The sequence below is a fragment of the Dunckerocampus dactyliophorus genome, chromosome 15 (genome assembly GCF_027744805.1).
Source record: "Dunckerocampus dactyliophorus isolate RoL2022-P2 chromosome 15, RoL_Ddac_1.1, whole genome shotgun sequence".
Lineage (NCBI taxonomy): Eukaryota > Metazoa > Chordata > Actinopteri > Syngnathiformes > Syngnathidae > Dunckerocampus > Dunckerocampus dactyliophorus.
The window spans coordinates 19,249,126-19,264,404 of record NC_072833.1 but is presented as its reverse complement, the minus strand read 5'-3'; the positions used below and the strand labels follow the sequence as shown (position 1 = coordinate 19,264,404).

The window sequence follows — 15,279 nt, the reverse complement described above, 5'->3', positions numbered from 1 at the left end:
AAGCAGGTTGCTGAGTGATGTAGGTGTGTTAACAGTCCAATACACACATCCAGGAAGTTGCTTTAACACTGCATCCTTCAAGTTCGACACATCCCTTAAAGCGCAAAAAGCCACATTGGAATCTGTCAAAGTACAATCAACAAGCTGCACGAGATCTCTCTGCTGGTCACCAAGAAACCATCACGGTAACATGTCTGAAAGGGCGCCGTCCCGTCCTGCGTGCCTAATGCTTCTCCAAAGCAAAACTGCAGTGGAATGTGGCTCTATACCCTAAGGGTCAATGCGGAGTCGGAGAGAGCTCCGAGAACTGCATAGACAGCCGATATGGCTTATTTAACAGCCTGAAAAGAATGAAATGCAAGAGGTGCGTTGGCTGCAAACAAAGATTGCCATCTTGTTTGGCAAAAACATACAAAACTTGCAATTTAGGTTGTGCATTTCAGAGCACATTGCTGCAGATATTTAGTGGGAACACAATAATTCCTAACATAGAAATAGGCAAGGCAAGTCCGCTTCTAGAGTACAATTCGTACACAAGGTCATTTAAAGTGCTTTACAGAAAAGAAAGGTAAAAGCACTTCATAAAATCATTCCAGGAAAACATAAAATCGTTCTAAAACCATTACATACATTTCCATAAAACCCCCAAAATAAAAAAAAAGTATTAAAATTGAAGAGTGCAAATAAAATACTTCCAGTATACAGTTGAATAGAAGTGTTTTCAACCTGGATTTGAACATTGCCAAAGTGGAGGAGTGTCGCACATAGTCTGGAAGACTGTTCCAGATTTTGGCAGCATAAAACTGAAATGCAGCCTCAATTTGTTTAGTTTTGACTCTGGGCACCCACAGGAGACCACTCTATGAGCTTCTCAGAGACCGAGATGGTTTATGTGGCTCTAACATGTCAGAGATGAACTTTGGCGCAAGACCATGAAAAGACTTGTACACAAACAGAGCCGTTTTAAAGTCTATTCTCTGAGTGACAGGAAGCCAGCGCAGAGACCTGAATACTGGACTAATGTGGTCATATTTCCTGGTTCTTGTCAGGACTCGAGCAGCAGCATTCTGGATGTACTTCAGCTGTTTTACAGCTCGTTTAGTGAGACCTGCGAGAAGCCCCTTACAGTAGTCTAGCCTGCTAGATACAAAGGCATGGATTAGTCTCTTAAAATCCTGTTTATGACTTTCTAAATACAACTTTTAGCATTATTAGAGCCCTCTAGACATGAAATAACACCCATACAGGTCACCTTTACGCTCATATTACTCAATATATTACATATAATCAGAGAAAATAAGCAATTTAAGACATAAATATGACTCGTTCTCGTGTGTTTCAATAAATGTCGTGTGGACAAGAAGTGACGTTGGGGATTAAGAGTTGGTTTTCAGATGAAATACGGCCATGAAACAGCAATCATTTATTAATTAATCAATTTTTGAATTGGGTTTCAGCTGAAGTACGGCCATGAAACAGCGATCATTCATCAGTAAATTAATTTTTGAAAAACCGCAGGAGTGAGAAAACAATTTTCGAACCATGATGGAGCAAGGGACAACTGTACTGTCAGATGCTGCATGTATTTGTATTTGCATATGTAAGCTAACTCTTCTATAACTGCACACAAAAGTGAGAACCTTTTTCAAAACATGCATGTTTTATTATTTGTCTGACAAATACACCACATAGTAGCGCTAATATTAAACCTCATATGCTTGACTGACTTGAAATTTCTCACACTTTATTGTTAGGGTGTTTAGCCCAATCACTCAAAATCAAAAAATGTTAACACAAAACATGTTTTTATAGTTTTACAACTATAGTTTTACATGCAGAAAACTAATTTGAAATGCATCCAAATACATATAAATGATGAACGAAAGGGATAAATGAACATTTAACGTTACTTTTACCTTTGAAGACGTGATTCTTGATGTCACTACAGTAAAACAGCAAGGTGGTGGTGGTTGATCTTGCTGCCACATCGTATCTTTGGGAACAGTTATGTCTTCCATGAAGATAAAAGTAACCTTTAACGTTCATTTATAACTTTTATTCGTCATTTATATGCATATATATATGCATTGTTTTATGCAAGTGAAACTATAAATGTAAACGTATAAAACATGTTTTGTGTTAACAGTTATGAGAGTCTTAAGACATACAGTAGCTAATAGGAAAAATAAGTCAAGATGCAAATAGGAGTTAAAATAATGACACTATAAACCTTGTGCAGTATTTAGGAAATAAATAAAATATGCAATGATGAACTCGAACTTTGTCTTTCCTCAGTGTAGCAACGCGCCACTACTCTCTCGGAGATGAATAAAGTATCTATCGCTCTAGCTACGTCTTATTCTTCACCGGCGTGCACATAACCAGTTCTTTTTGTATAGTATTAATCATTTATGGGAGTGTGTTCATAACCATGAAACGTTGTAACACAACATTGTAAAATGAGGACATGTGGCAGCTAACTTAATCCCTGATAGAGTTCAACGTTCCCATTCTCTGCTCTCTGAAATGAGCATTTTCATTATCAGTGGTTCAAAACAGCATGCATGCAGAGGCTTGCCCCTGTTCTGCTCACCGTAGAATTAGACTACACGTATGTTTTCACCACATGGAGCCCCCATGCGATAATAAGGACAAAAAAGGAGGAAAAACCTGAGTCTCAGTGTGTGTGCACAGTGGTGGTTTAGCCCCAAGTAAAACCTTACTGTGGAGAGGTTTCATTCTGACATTCCAAGCATTTTTCTGTGAGCAGTTTCTCATTAAGCACAAAAAAGCCAGAATTGCCACATAATTATGTGTGTGTGTGTGTGTGTGTTCGTTCTGTGTGTTACATAAACAGCCAGGCCATTCAAAAGGTGTGGCAATTCATAGTAACGTTGAGATTCCCCATGCTTAAGAATGGCATTTATCTTTTTGGCACCAGCTTTAAAAATGCATCAGGAACAAGGCAGGGTGACATACTGACCTAATTCCATAACAGGAAATGTTCAGCCTGCTGTGTCGCGCGTGATATACATAATTATCATTCTTTTAATGTACTAAAATACTAAATGCCCTAGGTGTAGTTGAGTTTTAAAGGTCGTTTAATATGCAAAAGTGACTGACAAATATTGCAACAGTAATATGTCCCTATGGCCTATTTATGAGCATCTCCTTCACTCTTTGCTCCACTTTGGGGAGAAGAGGCGCTCAAACGCTTGCTTATGGCAATCTCGTGCAATGGAGTTAAACGGAAAGAGGCGCCAGCGCAGTTAAAATCAAAAGTGTAGACTCACTTTGGCTTTTATAGCGTGGATGAGTCGCACATCGTATCGTATCGTGAGGTATCCCAAAAATTCCCAGCCCTACCATATACTGTATGTCTCTCCCACTCACAAACACATCTCTCCTTGGAACAACACTTCCTCATTCTCGGCTCACTCGCTCACGGTGCATTCACAGACACTCCGCACTTGGAACATCGCAACATCCTTATTATGCGTTTAATAGGGCTGGACGATATATCGATATTTTTAAAATACCAATATTTCTTTTAAGCACGATATAAAAAACAAACACATCGTTCATATTGATATAGACTGGATTTTCGCTGTTCTCTTGTATCTTGACAAAGAGGTCTGTCTCGCTCTGCTGTGTGTCAGAGCCCCCTCCGTACTCCGTGATACATCTGGCGACATTCCAAACCCTCTTGACGACGTATTTTCTCAAAAGCGACTAGCGAAAAATTTAGCTCAGAAGATTGATGACTATTTTACTGCTTGTACTATTTATTTCACAAAGAGAATGGACTATTTTATTTTAGCAGCTATTTTTCTTTTATTTTAATGAAACAATTTCACACGTCTTCAGACTTTGACTTTGTCTAAACTCACTTTGTGGACAGAATATCGGGGTAGATATCGTATATCAATATTCAGCACAAATATATGAGTTTTGGTCCATATTGCCCAGCCCTAGCGTGTACGTGTGGTCTAAATAAACAGAAAGACAAAGATAAACAATATATATTCTTATCACTAACACTCAAAGTAACTCACTCTTGATGTAAACACAATCATTAAATTCGCTTGTAGATTCATATAACGCACACAAACAATGAACACATCTATAATTGTCTCCTTTTTTTATGTTAGAGCAGGACCAAACTAACACTGTGCTCTCTGTGCTGGCCAGGCGCTGTTCACGCGATGATGCGGTCAAAGTGCACTACGTAACTCTAAATGTGGAAGTATACCCCTCATTGCTCGTAATAACACTTTGAAAGTGTGATTGAATTCAATTTGAAAACTGTGACCAATCTGATGAAAATTGTAATCATTTGACAGCCCTAATATTACATATTGTTGGTTAAGACTAGGATTCGTCGTTTGAATTTGAGCGATTCCGGTTCCCAGCTCTAGTTTCGATTCCGTTTCTTAACGATTCTCGATTCCGATGCTTTTCAATAGCAGGGTCACAAATGTTTGCATGGTTTAAATGAGGGTGCTAAGCATAGTTTTTTTGGATGAAATGTCTGAACTTCTCTGTGAATTGTGTAATGATATGAACTTTTTATCAACTTTACTAGGGCTATTTTTGAACCCGTATATCAATATCAAAACATTCAACTTGAATATAAATGTTATAAAGTTTGTTTTTACATGAGTATACTTTCACCAAAGTTGTTTACTTTTCCAAAGTAAAATACTTTGTTTGCTGCCACAATGTTGTTGTAAGCTATTTTTTATGAAACCCTTAGTTTGTGAACACAGATGAACAGGATATAATCGAAAGCGCTCTTTATTTTGAAGGCCGGAAGTGTGTTGAGGTCAGGGTTTCCGCTACATGTAACGGATCGTGGAGGTGCGCCACTACAAAATAAAAGCTGCCACACCATAAAAATTAGGGTTTTAAAAGTAATATATTGTATGAATGGATACAGTATATATGCTCTATAAATTACATGTATACCTTATTATTTACTCACATTTTTAAACGATTTAAAATATCATAAAAATGTTTCACTGCACTTTATTTTGATAAGCATGCACCAGAATCACCTGTCTGCCTTGCTGGCACTCAGATGTGTTGTGTTGACTTTCAGTCTGTCTCTCATTATCGGGAGAATGAACAACAGCCCGTTAAATGTATAGTCAATTGACAACATCTTATCACATGCTAAGCCTATCTATTTCAGCGTGTGTGATTGCTCACGTTTCAATCTCATTCCATTTCTGGCCTTTTTTTTTTGGCAGTGACGCCATCACAGGGGTCTCCGACAGGTAGCGCCTATGCTAGAAGTAGCTCACCAGTTGATTTTGAGTAGTTCCCCAATTATATTTTTATACGCAATCTATTCAAACATGACACCTGTATTTGATGACAAATGAGCACACTGAGTGGATATGTGCTTTGTAAATAAAGTGCAATTTCAATGTTGGCAGTGCTCTGAGTTTTGCAATGTTCTCGGTTCATGTTCTGCTAATTGTTTAAAGAACTAAACAAATAAGTTAATAAATAAGTCATAAAAAATTGATATTTGTTATTAAAAAAAAACAAGCGTCTGCACGACACAGCGGTGGCAGTCCACCCTCCCATGCAGCCCACCACCACAGCTTAAAAAAATCCTCGGGGAAACCCTGAAGGTCCCTTGACTGTTGCTAACAATGGCGTAATAAACCTGCCTAGCCATAGATCCTGTCCTTTATTTACACCGAACTTCCACATCAGCGAGCATCCTGAAACCCTGGCTTACATGAGACAGACGTCATTTATTGTTCGACTTCCCATCGCTGCCCCACCCTATTTAAGACCTTGCACAAGTGGTGCTGACCTTTCATCCAGCCATCTGACCTATGACTCATGTTTTAGCTCATGTGACTAAGTGTATAGCCGCGCAATGTGTTAAAATCCATACAATCCCATTAACCTACTGCCTTGGCACACTCTGTGAGGTGAGGAGGAAGCAGATTTATTACAACGTGAACCCCCCATTTTCTTCCAGTCTACCGGGTTCGCCTCTCCTCCCCCACTTGGCCCAAACACGTACAGTGGCTGTGTACATGTTATAGACACTGACTGTATTGACTATGTGGCAGCTCCAAAAGAAGCATCTAATCCCACATGACTCTCATCTCTGTTCGAAATGGCTTTTTGTTGCACACAAAAGGACGGTGCGATGATGTCTCCTGGCTGCAAGATGAAACATGCTGAGGGGTGCTCATGCCATTCTGGGTTGGGCCCTTAAGTCTGAGAGGTGCCGCAATTGTATATAAGAAGTGTGTTGGCCAGACACACGTCCATTGGTGTGAGTGTGAATGGTTGGTTGTCTCTACAGTCATGGAAAAATGATTAGACCACCATTGTTGCATCAGTTTATTGATCCATTTTAATGCCTGGTACAACTACACGTACATTTGATGATTGATTGATTGGGTGGTCTAATCATTTTTTTCTATGACTCTATGTGCTCTGCGATTGGCTGGCAACCATTCCAGGGTTCACCTCGCCTCTCGCCTGAAGACAGCTGGGATAGGCTCCAGCATAACCATGACCCCAGGGAGGGCAAACGGTTTAGAAAATGAATGAAGGAATGAAAGGTGCCACAATTTGTTCACACAATGGTTGTTTATGAATGGTTTGTCTATATGTGTCCTGCGATTGGCTGGCCACCAGTCCAGGGTGTACCCTGCCTGTAGCCCAAGACAGCTGGGCTATGCGCCAGCATACCCGTGACCCTACTGAGGACAAGTGCTATAGAAAACGGATGGATAGATGGAGTTGTTTGTCCACTCAGAGTGTCTCCCAAGAAGCGCTGTTGTGCACTTAATCCACTTTTTCCATATTTTTTACACATACACAGTAACTCTGCACTTGCCCAACTTACCAGATGCCATACAACACATTAAAATAAGTAACATTAAGGAGTGCAACAGGAGGACACCATTTTTTTGCAAAGTGGTGGGTGTATACATCGCGGGGGCTCATCTAGCTCGAGGCGGGTCAGAGGCGGTATCATGTCCATGAGGACGGAGGTTTTTCCTTCATGATGTTATGAAAACACGCAACATCAAAAGCAACTGTTTTGAGCGCCTCTTCTCTCAAAATGGAGCAAGCAAGAGAGATGACAAATTATTCTCACATTTGGTTGCTCATAAACAGGCTCGAGGCACACATATTACTGTTATAACACCATTAAAAAGTCACTTTTGCATAAGAGGGGCCCTTATAGCTTCACCCTGCAACACATCAACTCCATCAATCCACAGGTTTCCCCTCCACCCGATGTCTTTATTGACACCCAACAATATCCATTTGTTCACGTGAATTAGCAGGAGTAGCAGCTAATGCACGGAGTCAGATTACAACCTTCTGAGCGGAGCTGCCTTTATCCTCCTATATGGAGCTTAATCTGTCCAAATCCGTCGCTTTGCTGTGTCCTAAATCCACAACAGAGCCTAATTCCTGCTTAAATCTAATGAGCGGCAAATGTTGACTTTTAGTCGAGTTCAAAACAACACGCCCAAGCATCACAACACAGGAGGACACCTGCATAATGATGCAATACAGGCCAAAACAAATTGATACTGCATGTCTATATGGTAGTTAACAGCAAAAACAGTTCATTTTTTGCAGTTAAAATCGCCACTGGAAGTCCAGTTAATCATTATTGTGGATATACAAGTACTGATTCTAGAGCTATTGATCACCATTTGATTTAAAAGCCTGCCTCGATTGCGTCTAATGAAGGGCTTCCATTTCACAATTAAAAGAATCCTTGCTATGTGTTTGCATTCCCACAATCAGTTCATTTGCAAGTCTGCAGTGCAATAATAAGAATACTTTAATATCTTGTTTCCTCTACAGCAAAGACACTCATGTTGATTAAAATGCACCAGAAGAAAGTGCAGAAACAAATCAGGGAGGGATCAATAGCAGCAAATCTTTTCCAAAGAGACTCAATTCCACTGCTCTCCTTGTTATAGTGGTGCTTGAAAGGACTATTAATAAAACCTCCTGAAGCTATTTTAAGCCACAGCAATAACATTAGATGAATGCTAAATTGTAAATAGGTGGTAAAATGTCATTATAATCATCTCTCCAACCCATGCACGACAGATTGAGCGATCAAAAGAGGTTAGCCTCTCCGCTACAAAATGTCACACGTGCTCCATCTCCCGTCGTCGTGATGCGGACCCTGTGCGCCACTGGGGGGGCTCTGAAGGACCCTCATCCCCAACTATACTGACCGGGAAACACCATTACTGCGATTTGGAGCGAGGCAACAGTTGACAGGCATATTTTCCATTCATCTTACATATCCAATTAGGCCTGTCACAATAATCAAACAATTAACCACACGATACAGCAGCCTGAAACACCGGCAAAAGTTGGTGGAAAATCTCTTACAGAGCGTGGCTGGAAGCCAGCTGGGTTAGCTTAGTTTAGCAGAACATGCTAGTACACCATGTTGCCTTTTACCAATGTTAATGTAAGCGAGTGTTTTACGATGCCAGCAGACATTGTCCAGGTTTTCAGTGAAATAAGGGGAGAGGCACATATCTTTCTGCTCATAGCTCATCTTAACGGTCAATAAAAATTCTCAACACACACAGTACACTTCCCGCCTTCAAAATAAGAGCGCCACATCCTGTCTTTTTGTGTAAACAAAATAAAAGGTGTCATAAAAATTACCTTACAATACAATTCGAATTGCATTGGTGACTACGTCTTCCTTAACCACAAGCACGGACATTACAATTTGTTGAGGATTTTGTAGAAATGTTTGCAGTGGTTGACATTCCATCAGAAAAGTTAGCCAAGCTACATCCGCTTCTGAATTACTGGGAAAAATTGTCCAATGACCTATTGCATCAAGGAAGTGTATATATAAATTAGCTGACATCTGCTGTGACACACAATGTCATATTCAGAGTATTTGCGGGTTATTTCTCAGGGTTATTTTACAGACATTAACAAAAGTGACACTGATTCAAAATCAGAAATATTGTGATCGACTGTGATTTTTATTTAAGTAAAATTTTTGCTAAAAGAGACTGGGTCCATTTTATTTTCACTGGGGTTTTTTGATTTGTCTTCTTTGTTTATTTTTCTTTATTTGTTTGTTTAATGTATTTTATTTAAAAGCAATTGACATTCCAATTACAATTTTAAATAGTCTTAAGAAATTCAAGTTTATTGCTTTTGATACGGTGTACTCACATTATTATGCCATATATTATCTTTACATTAAGATTAAGATGAGACTTTTTGACATGAAGTTGTATGACATCCCCATCAGCAGTGAACTATACCAACAGTGACTTACCCCATTTGGTCCCGTGAGTCCAGTTGTGGTTGAATTTCCGTGACGAGGAACGTAGTTCTGCTTAGTTGGTGGATCATTTAAGTAAAGAGTTTGGCTTCTCAAAACAGTATGCGTTCAAAACAGTAATACATTTGCTCCACAAAAATGCCTCCTCAAAAAGATCAGACCTCACAAATTGCTCGGCACTGAGCGATTTGTGAGGTCTGATCTTTTTGAGGAGGCATTTTTATAATGCATCCCATTAGAAAAGTTAACAAAACTACATCCGTTTCTCAAATACAGTGGTGCTGTTCAGCTGTCGCGTTTTTGTATCCTTGTTAAAACATATTCCCCCGCCGTCCTCCTTCTTGTCCTTCTCCTTGAATCGAAGATTTATTTGGTCAGTTTAGCTTCTTCTTATTCTTATATTGTTCATTGGTGGTTAACAAGCAGCTCACGCAGTCTGCAGTTTGCTAGCAACGACACAAAGGAGATTGATTGACAATGGTCTACAGCCAATCAGGATGCACAACACAATGGGCGGGTTCTCCCTTAGCCAATGTTGTGGCTCTATATTTGGCCGGCGATTGTCTGATGTGGGTTCCTAACTGCTCGTACAGGCACGTAAACACACAATCGGGTGGAGCTGCACACATCTTCAACATGAGTATACAACACCCTCGACTGGTAGCAGAAGTAAATACAATAACAAACATTCAACAGAGCACCAATAGGACGTAGAACACAATGCGTGCACATATGCTGTTAAAAAAATATTCAAAATTGCACTTAAAAACCCGCAAAACAGCGAATCCGCAAAAAGTGACCTCCAATGTAGCGAGGGAACACTGTACTGGGCAAAATGTGTAAAAAGTGGACTATCCAATGATGTACTGCATCAATAGATGTAAGGATTTTTGCATTTAATTAATGGACATTTTATTCACTAACCCAAAAAGCCCACGGGGTGGTAACGTTAAGTGTAAAAGTTTAAAAAACAGAATTCTAAGAACTTTAAATGTAAAAAAACTGAATTTGGATTTCATAGAAACCTACTCTAATTATTGGAAAGGTCAAGTAGTGGCGTTTCCTGTGCTCCACCTCATTGTGATTAATACATCTTGAGCAATTCCACCAAGAGGAAGGGGCAAAATTATTCAAAAATCATTCCGGTACAGATGCTAACTGTAAATTCTGTCATGATGCAATTGCACAGGGCCCATGTGGTAGAGGGTTTTTGGAGTAGAATGATGGGGAGGGAAAGTGAATGGATTAGAGCAACACCATGTAGCAGGGCGAAATAGGCAGTGCAAAACAAATGACTTCACACCGCTAGCACAGTTTTATTTTGGAGAGCTGCTTTGTACACAAAAAGCGCTCGTGTTGTCATAATATGGACGCATGACGCCAAACTTGACTGAGTACCTCCCTGACAGCAATCACTAATATACTCTGTGTGCGTGTGCGTAAATGAGACTAGAGTAGACGTGGACCAATAAAGTAGAAAACAAGACCTATGTGACACATGGAATAGTGGGATCAGAGCCATAAAACTCAAGCAGTCCAGCATCCCGGAAATATTGTTAAATCTCTTCATAAGCCACACTTGTCACATCTATTTTTAATTAGCCTTCAAGTTGCTGGCGACCAGAGGGGGATGATCTTTTGAAATATTCACTAGGAAAAAGCCCAGAGAGAATGTGACTGTTTCCAGCTTCAGCAACTAGATACAACACCAACGGCTAAATTCTAACTTGTGGTGGTTGGTTGTAAGGCTAAGCGCATGAAACTTGGCCAGGATTTGTTTTTTAAAGATTACCTTTAAAATGTCATGATCCCCTCCGATGCAAGGTGTTAACACTCTTTACCCTTGGGACCAATTTGGTCCCATTGACTCCCATTATAACCACGTTGAGAATAGGTTTTCTAATTGCAGTTTACATTAAAACAATATATATATATTTTTAAATATGGTTCAATCTGGCCGCACGGTGGTCTAGTGGTTAGCACGTTGGCCAATACAGGAACAGCCTGGAGATCGGGAAGACCTGGGTTCGATTCTCCCCTGGGCATTTCTGTGTGGAGTTTGCACGTTCTCCCGTGTGCGCGTGGGTTTTCTCCGGGCACTCCGGCTTCCTCCCACATTCCAAAAACATGCATGTTAGGTTAATTGGCGACTCTAAATTGCCCATAGGTATGAATGTGAGTGTGAATGGTTGTTTGTCTATATGTGCCCTGTGATTGGCTGGCGACCAGTCCAGGGTGTACCCCGCCTGTCGCCCGAAGTCAGCTGGGATAGGCTCCAGCATGCCGCCGCGACCCTAATGAGGATGAAGCGGTATAGAAAATGGATGGATGGATGGTTCAATCTGCAAAGATTTGATATGGCAAAAGTGAAAAACAATTTCTATATTTTTATTAGGCTTTAATTAGAGGGTAAAGGGTACTACTTTTTGTGTTAATAAACTCTCATTTGTGTTAATAAACTCTCATTTGCTCCAAAAATAATAATGCATGACAATCCATGTTGTACCCCCATTGGGGTACAACATAAAACAGGGGCTCTTTGTGAATTATTTTGTGGGGTCTTTTGGTTGATTTGTTCTATATAAAAAGGTGATTCTCAGTGCATTGAATCGATCGCAACTGGACTGTTCAGGTTGTCTTAGAGCAGTGGTTCTCAATTATTTTCAGTCCATGCCCCCACCAGGGGACACAAGTATGTGATCAGCATATGCCGATCAATGCCTTTCAATGACGATGACAAAAACCTGGGGCTTGTACCATTGCAGCCTGCAGCCTGTGGAGACCCATGTGTGCAGTGTAATTTCCTGTTCTAACATCTTGGGTAGTGTCCCCCTCACACTTTCCTTCAAACTGTTCAGAGTGATGTAAAGTTTGCATCCTGCAACACTTGCACGTTAAAAAGCTTTGAATTAATACAGTATTCGAAGAACAAACGCTTGACGGAGTATGGTGAGTTTTCGATACTCATGGTGCAGCATCAGTCAAAAGGCAGCTAAGGCTGCCAAAACACTGGGCAACACTCGCCCGTATGTGAGTGACAGTCAGTCTATGCAAATAACCCAAAAAAGAACTGAATTAACTGGACTAGATGACCAGCCTTTCTCAGTGGAGGAAGACACCGGGTTCCGCCGACTGCTCTCTCACATGAAGCGCCACTACTTGCGACCTGGAAGTCCTGCCAGAGCTCCATCATTGAATGTATTCTCCCATCGAAAGTCTCCTTCAAGAAGGCTTCTCATCCTCTAAGTTTCATGAGTGATATACAGTACTGTATGTTCTCTTGAAAAAGTAAGTAAAATAGGTTTTTGTCTAAATTAAGGAAATTTATGGTTCCTTTTTTCAGATCATTCAGCCAATAGTAGGGATGCAGCCAGGTATTCTGGGCCTCATGAAAAAAATTCTTGCCTATTTTTGGGGCCCCTTGGAATTGTCCTAACTTTTCCCTATACAGTGCCCCTGGCCAAGAGGACTCATCATAAATAAATTGAAAAATTTACAGTTAATCCATATGATTGGTATCAGTATCATACGATCTCACTCATGGATGATGAGTACTGGAATGGACAGCATAAATCCATGATTGGAGCACCCCTAATAACTGGTGAGGAGCTATCGCATTACAGTTATTCTGTCACTCACGCGCCTGCATGTGTTTGTGTTGATAAAATGTATACTGTATCTATGGTTAGGTCTTGTTGGAAAGACTTGATGCCAAAATGTATTCACTGCATTTTTATTACACTTTAATGAGAGGGACCATTTGGTACCTAAAGGTTGGTTTATAGTTCTGAAACAACCCTAAGGTCTCAACATTGTTGATTGGTGACAAATGAGGCTAACAGGCTGGCCTTTATGCTTCGTTTAAAAAATAAGTAGTTACATACACAAAAGCTAAGCAGTTTAATGGCTGCATTTGGGTTTCCCTTCTGTACCCAAAATTGTATTGTATGTACTTTATTGATCCCACAGCGGGGAAATTTACTTGTTACAGCAGCAAGCAAGCAAGACAAGTAAAAATGAATTGAACCGTGACCTTAAAACTGAGGTATGTACTGTATTGTTATTATGGCGTACCGTTTATACCCATGTGTGTCTCTTACATCTTAAAAATGTGTTATGATTTTTAAAAATCTTTGTGTGTTACCAGGCTTTTACTCAAGAATTACATCACCGCACAGTCTGCCCAATATGAGGGAGGAGAGGTTGCAACTAGTATTGGAACAAATCCATTCAGCTCACATCAACAAACTCTGGCACTCACTTTGTCCCTAAAAACAAGGCCAAAAAGAGCGGAGGAGGGGATGGGAATAATCCTTGTCATGCTTTGTGTGCACGCAAAGGTCGATTTGGATCTTCATTGTATTCTTATGCTGGATTGCAAAGGTGGAACGTGTGAAGGCAGGAGCTGTGTACAATCTCACAAAAAGGCGTCAGAGTAGTATTATGCAATGGTGAAAGGGGTGGGAGGGAAAAAGAAGCCCCCTAGTAAAAACTATTTGGTGGTGCATGCAAAAAATGAAGAGAAACGGCTCGTAAGATGTGGGCACTGCAAATCACCGTGCATCTCTCATGCAATGCATGAAAAGAAAAGAAAAGGCGAGCAGCTGCAGACTCGTGTGGAGGCCAATTCTTGTTCGGCTTTACAAAGTGGAGTAACCCTCACTTCCTCGTCTAGAGTCGCTGTCACCGCTCCGGCTAACACCCTCTTCCTCCATAGCTAGCCAACCATCTACGACTGTGAATTATTTGCAAAAAAAGAAGCAGAAAAAGGTACTCACATTTCACCACCCTGTCCGTCGTGGATAACTTCGGCTCGTCATTCGGCTTATTTTCGGACATTTCCAGTGTGATATAATATTGAGATATTAGCAGGAAAAGTAGGCGGAAAACGGTCCTTAACCCAGCTACTGCTGTTGTTGTTGTTGTCGCTCTCTCGCTGAACAACTCTCGAGTCTCGCCGAGAAAAGGCAACCGCAGTGATCTCAGTGCTGTCCTGTCAGCAGCCAAAAATACAAGCAAGAAGGTTTACAGTTTCACTGCTGGAGCTTCAGGAGCTGCTCGGTCTGATTTACTGTTACTCCGCTGCAAGCTGCCTCAACGTACACTGCACACGAACATGCTTGCTCGTTACACCCGCCCCACTCACGCTGCAGTTGTGTCTATTGGTTGAGAGCGGAAGTATGCCGTGCCCTCGGAAGGCTCCTTTCTAAAAAGCCTCTCTCTCTCGCCCAATCAAGTGAGATTGTGGTAAATTTTGAGAGCCGTATCTATAAGAAAAACACAAATAGAAATGTGCACGATTTAATTAATAATAATTATTGATTATTTTAACCCTCTGGCATAGAGCTGCAAAACGCTCACATAGCTCTGCTGTTTTTAAATACTATAAATACTTCAATCAAAGATAGTCTCTATAGGATTTCTTAACCTTTGTCACTTTCCAGTCAGAGGTGCCCAAGCAGGGCCCATTCAAATATTAAAGGGATAGTTTATTTTTCACATGAATTTGTATGACATCCTCATCAGCAGTGTAGTGCATCACAACAATGACTTACCCCCAGTTCTGGTGGGATTTGAAAACGAGAGCTGGTCGGATTTGAATTTCTGATGAGAAACGTAGTTCCAGTTAGTTGCTGGGGGCACTTAAGTAAAGAGTTTGGCTTCTCAAAACAATATGCGTTCAAAAGAGTAATACATTTGCATCACAAAACTGTTGCCTCCCAAAAAAATCAGCCCTCTCGATGGCTTGGTGTTACTGCCTTATCACTGCGCGCTGTTGCCTCTCCATTGTTTTTTGTCATACAACTTCATTTGGAATATTTTCATAGTCAAAGCATAGACAACCTGTTTCTACTTTCTAAATACGGTTATTAACATTATTGGAGCCGTGTAGACATGAAATAACACTCCTATAGTCACCTTTACACTCCTATTATTCATTGTTTACA

The 15,279-nt window shown here is 40.5% G+C and overlaps 1 protein-coding gene across 5 annotated transcripts in view; it reads right to left on the bottom strand.

Annotated features, from left to right (window-relative positions):
* LOC129168484 (protein phosphatase 3 catalytic subunit alpha) overlaps window positions 1–14,458 on the bottom strand; it is a 90,586-nt gene extending 76,128 nt beyond the window's left edge. For 2 of the 5 annotated variants that reach the window (XM_054753804.1, XM_054753806.1), the window contains exon 1: window positions 14,110–14,457. In XM_054753804.1, coding sequence (XP_054609779.1) covers window positions 14,110–14,170 — 61 coding nt within the window. In that variant the 5' untranslated portion in view covers window positions 14,171–14,457. Of the gene's footprint in view, window positions 1–14,109 lie in introns of all 5 variants that reach the window. The other 3 variants (XM_054753805.1, XM_054753807.1, XR_008566266.1) reach the window with 2 other exon arrangements.
* Window positions 14,459–15,279: the final 821 nt, after the last annotated feature.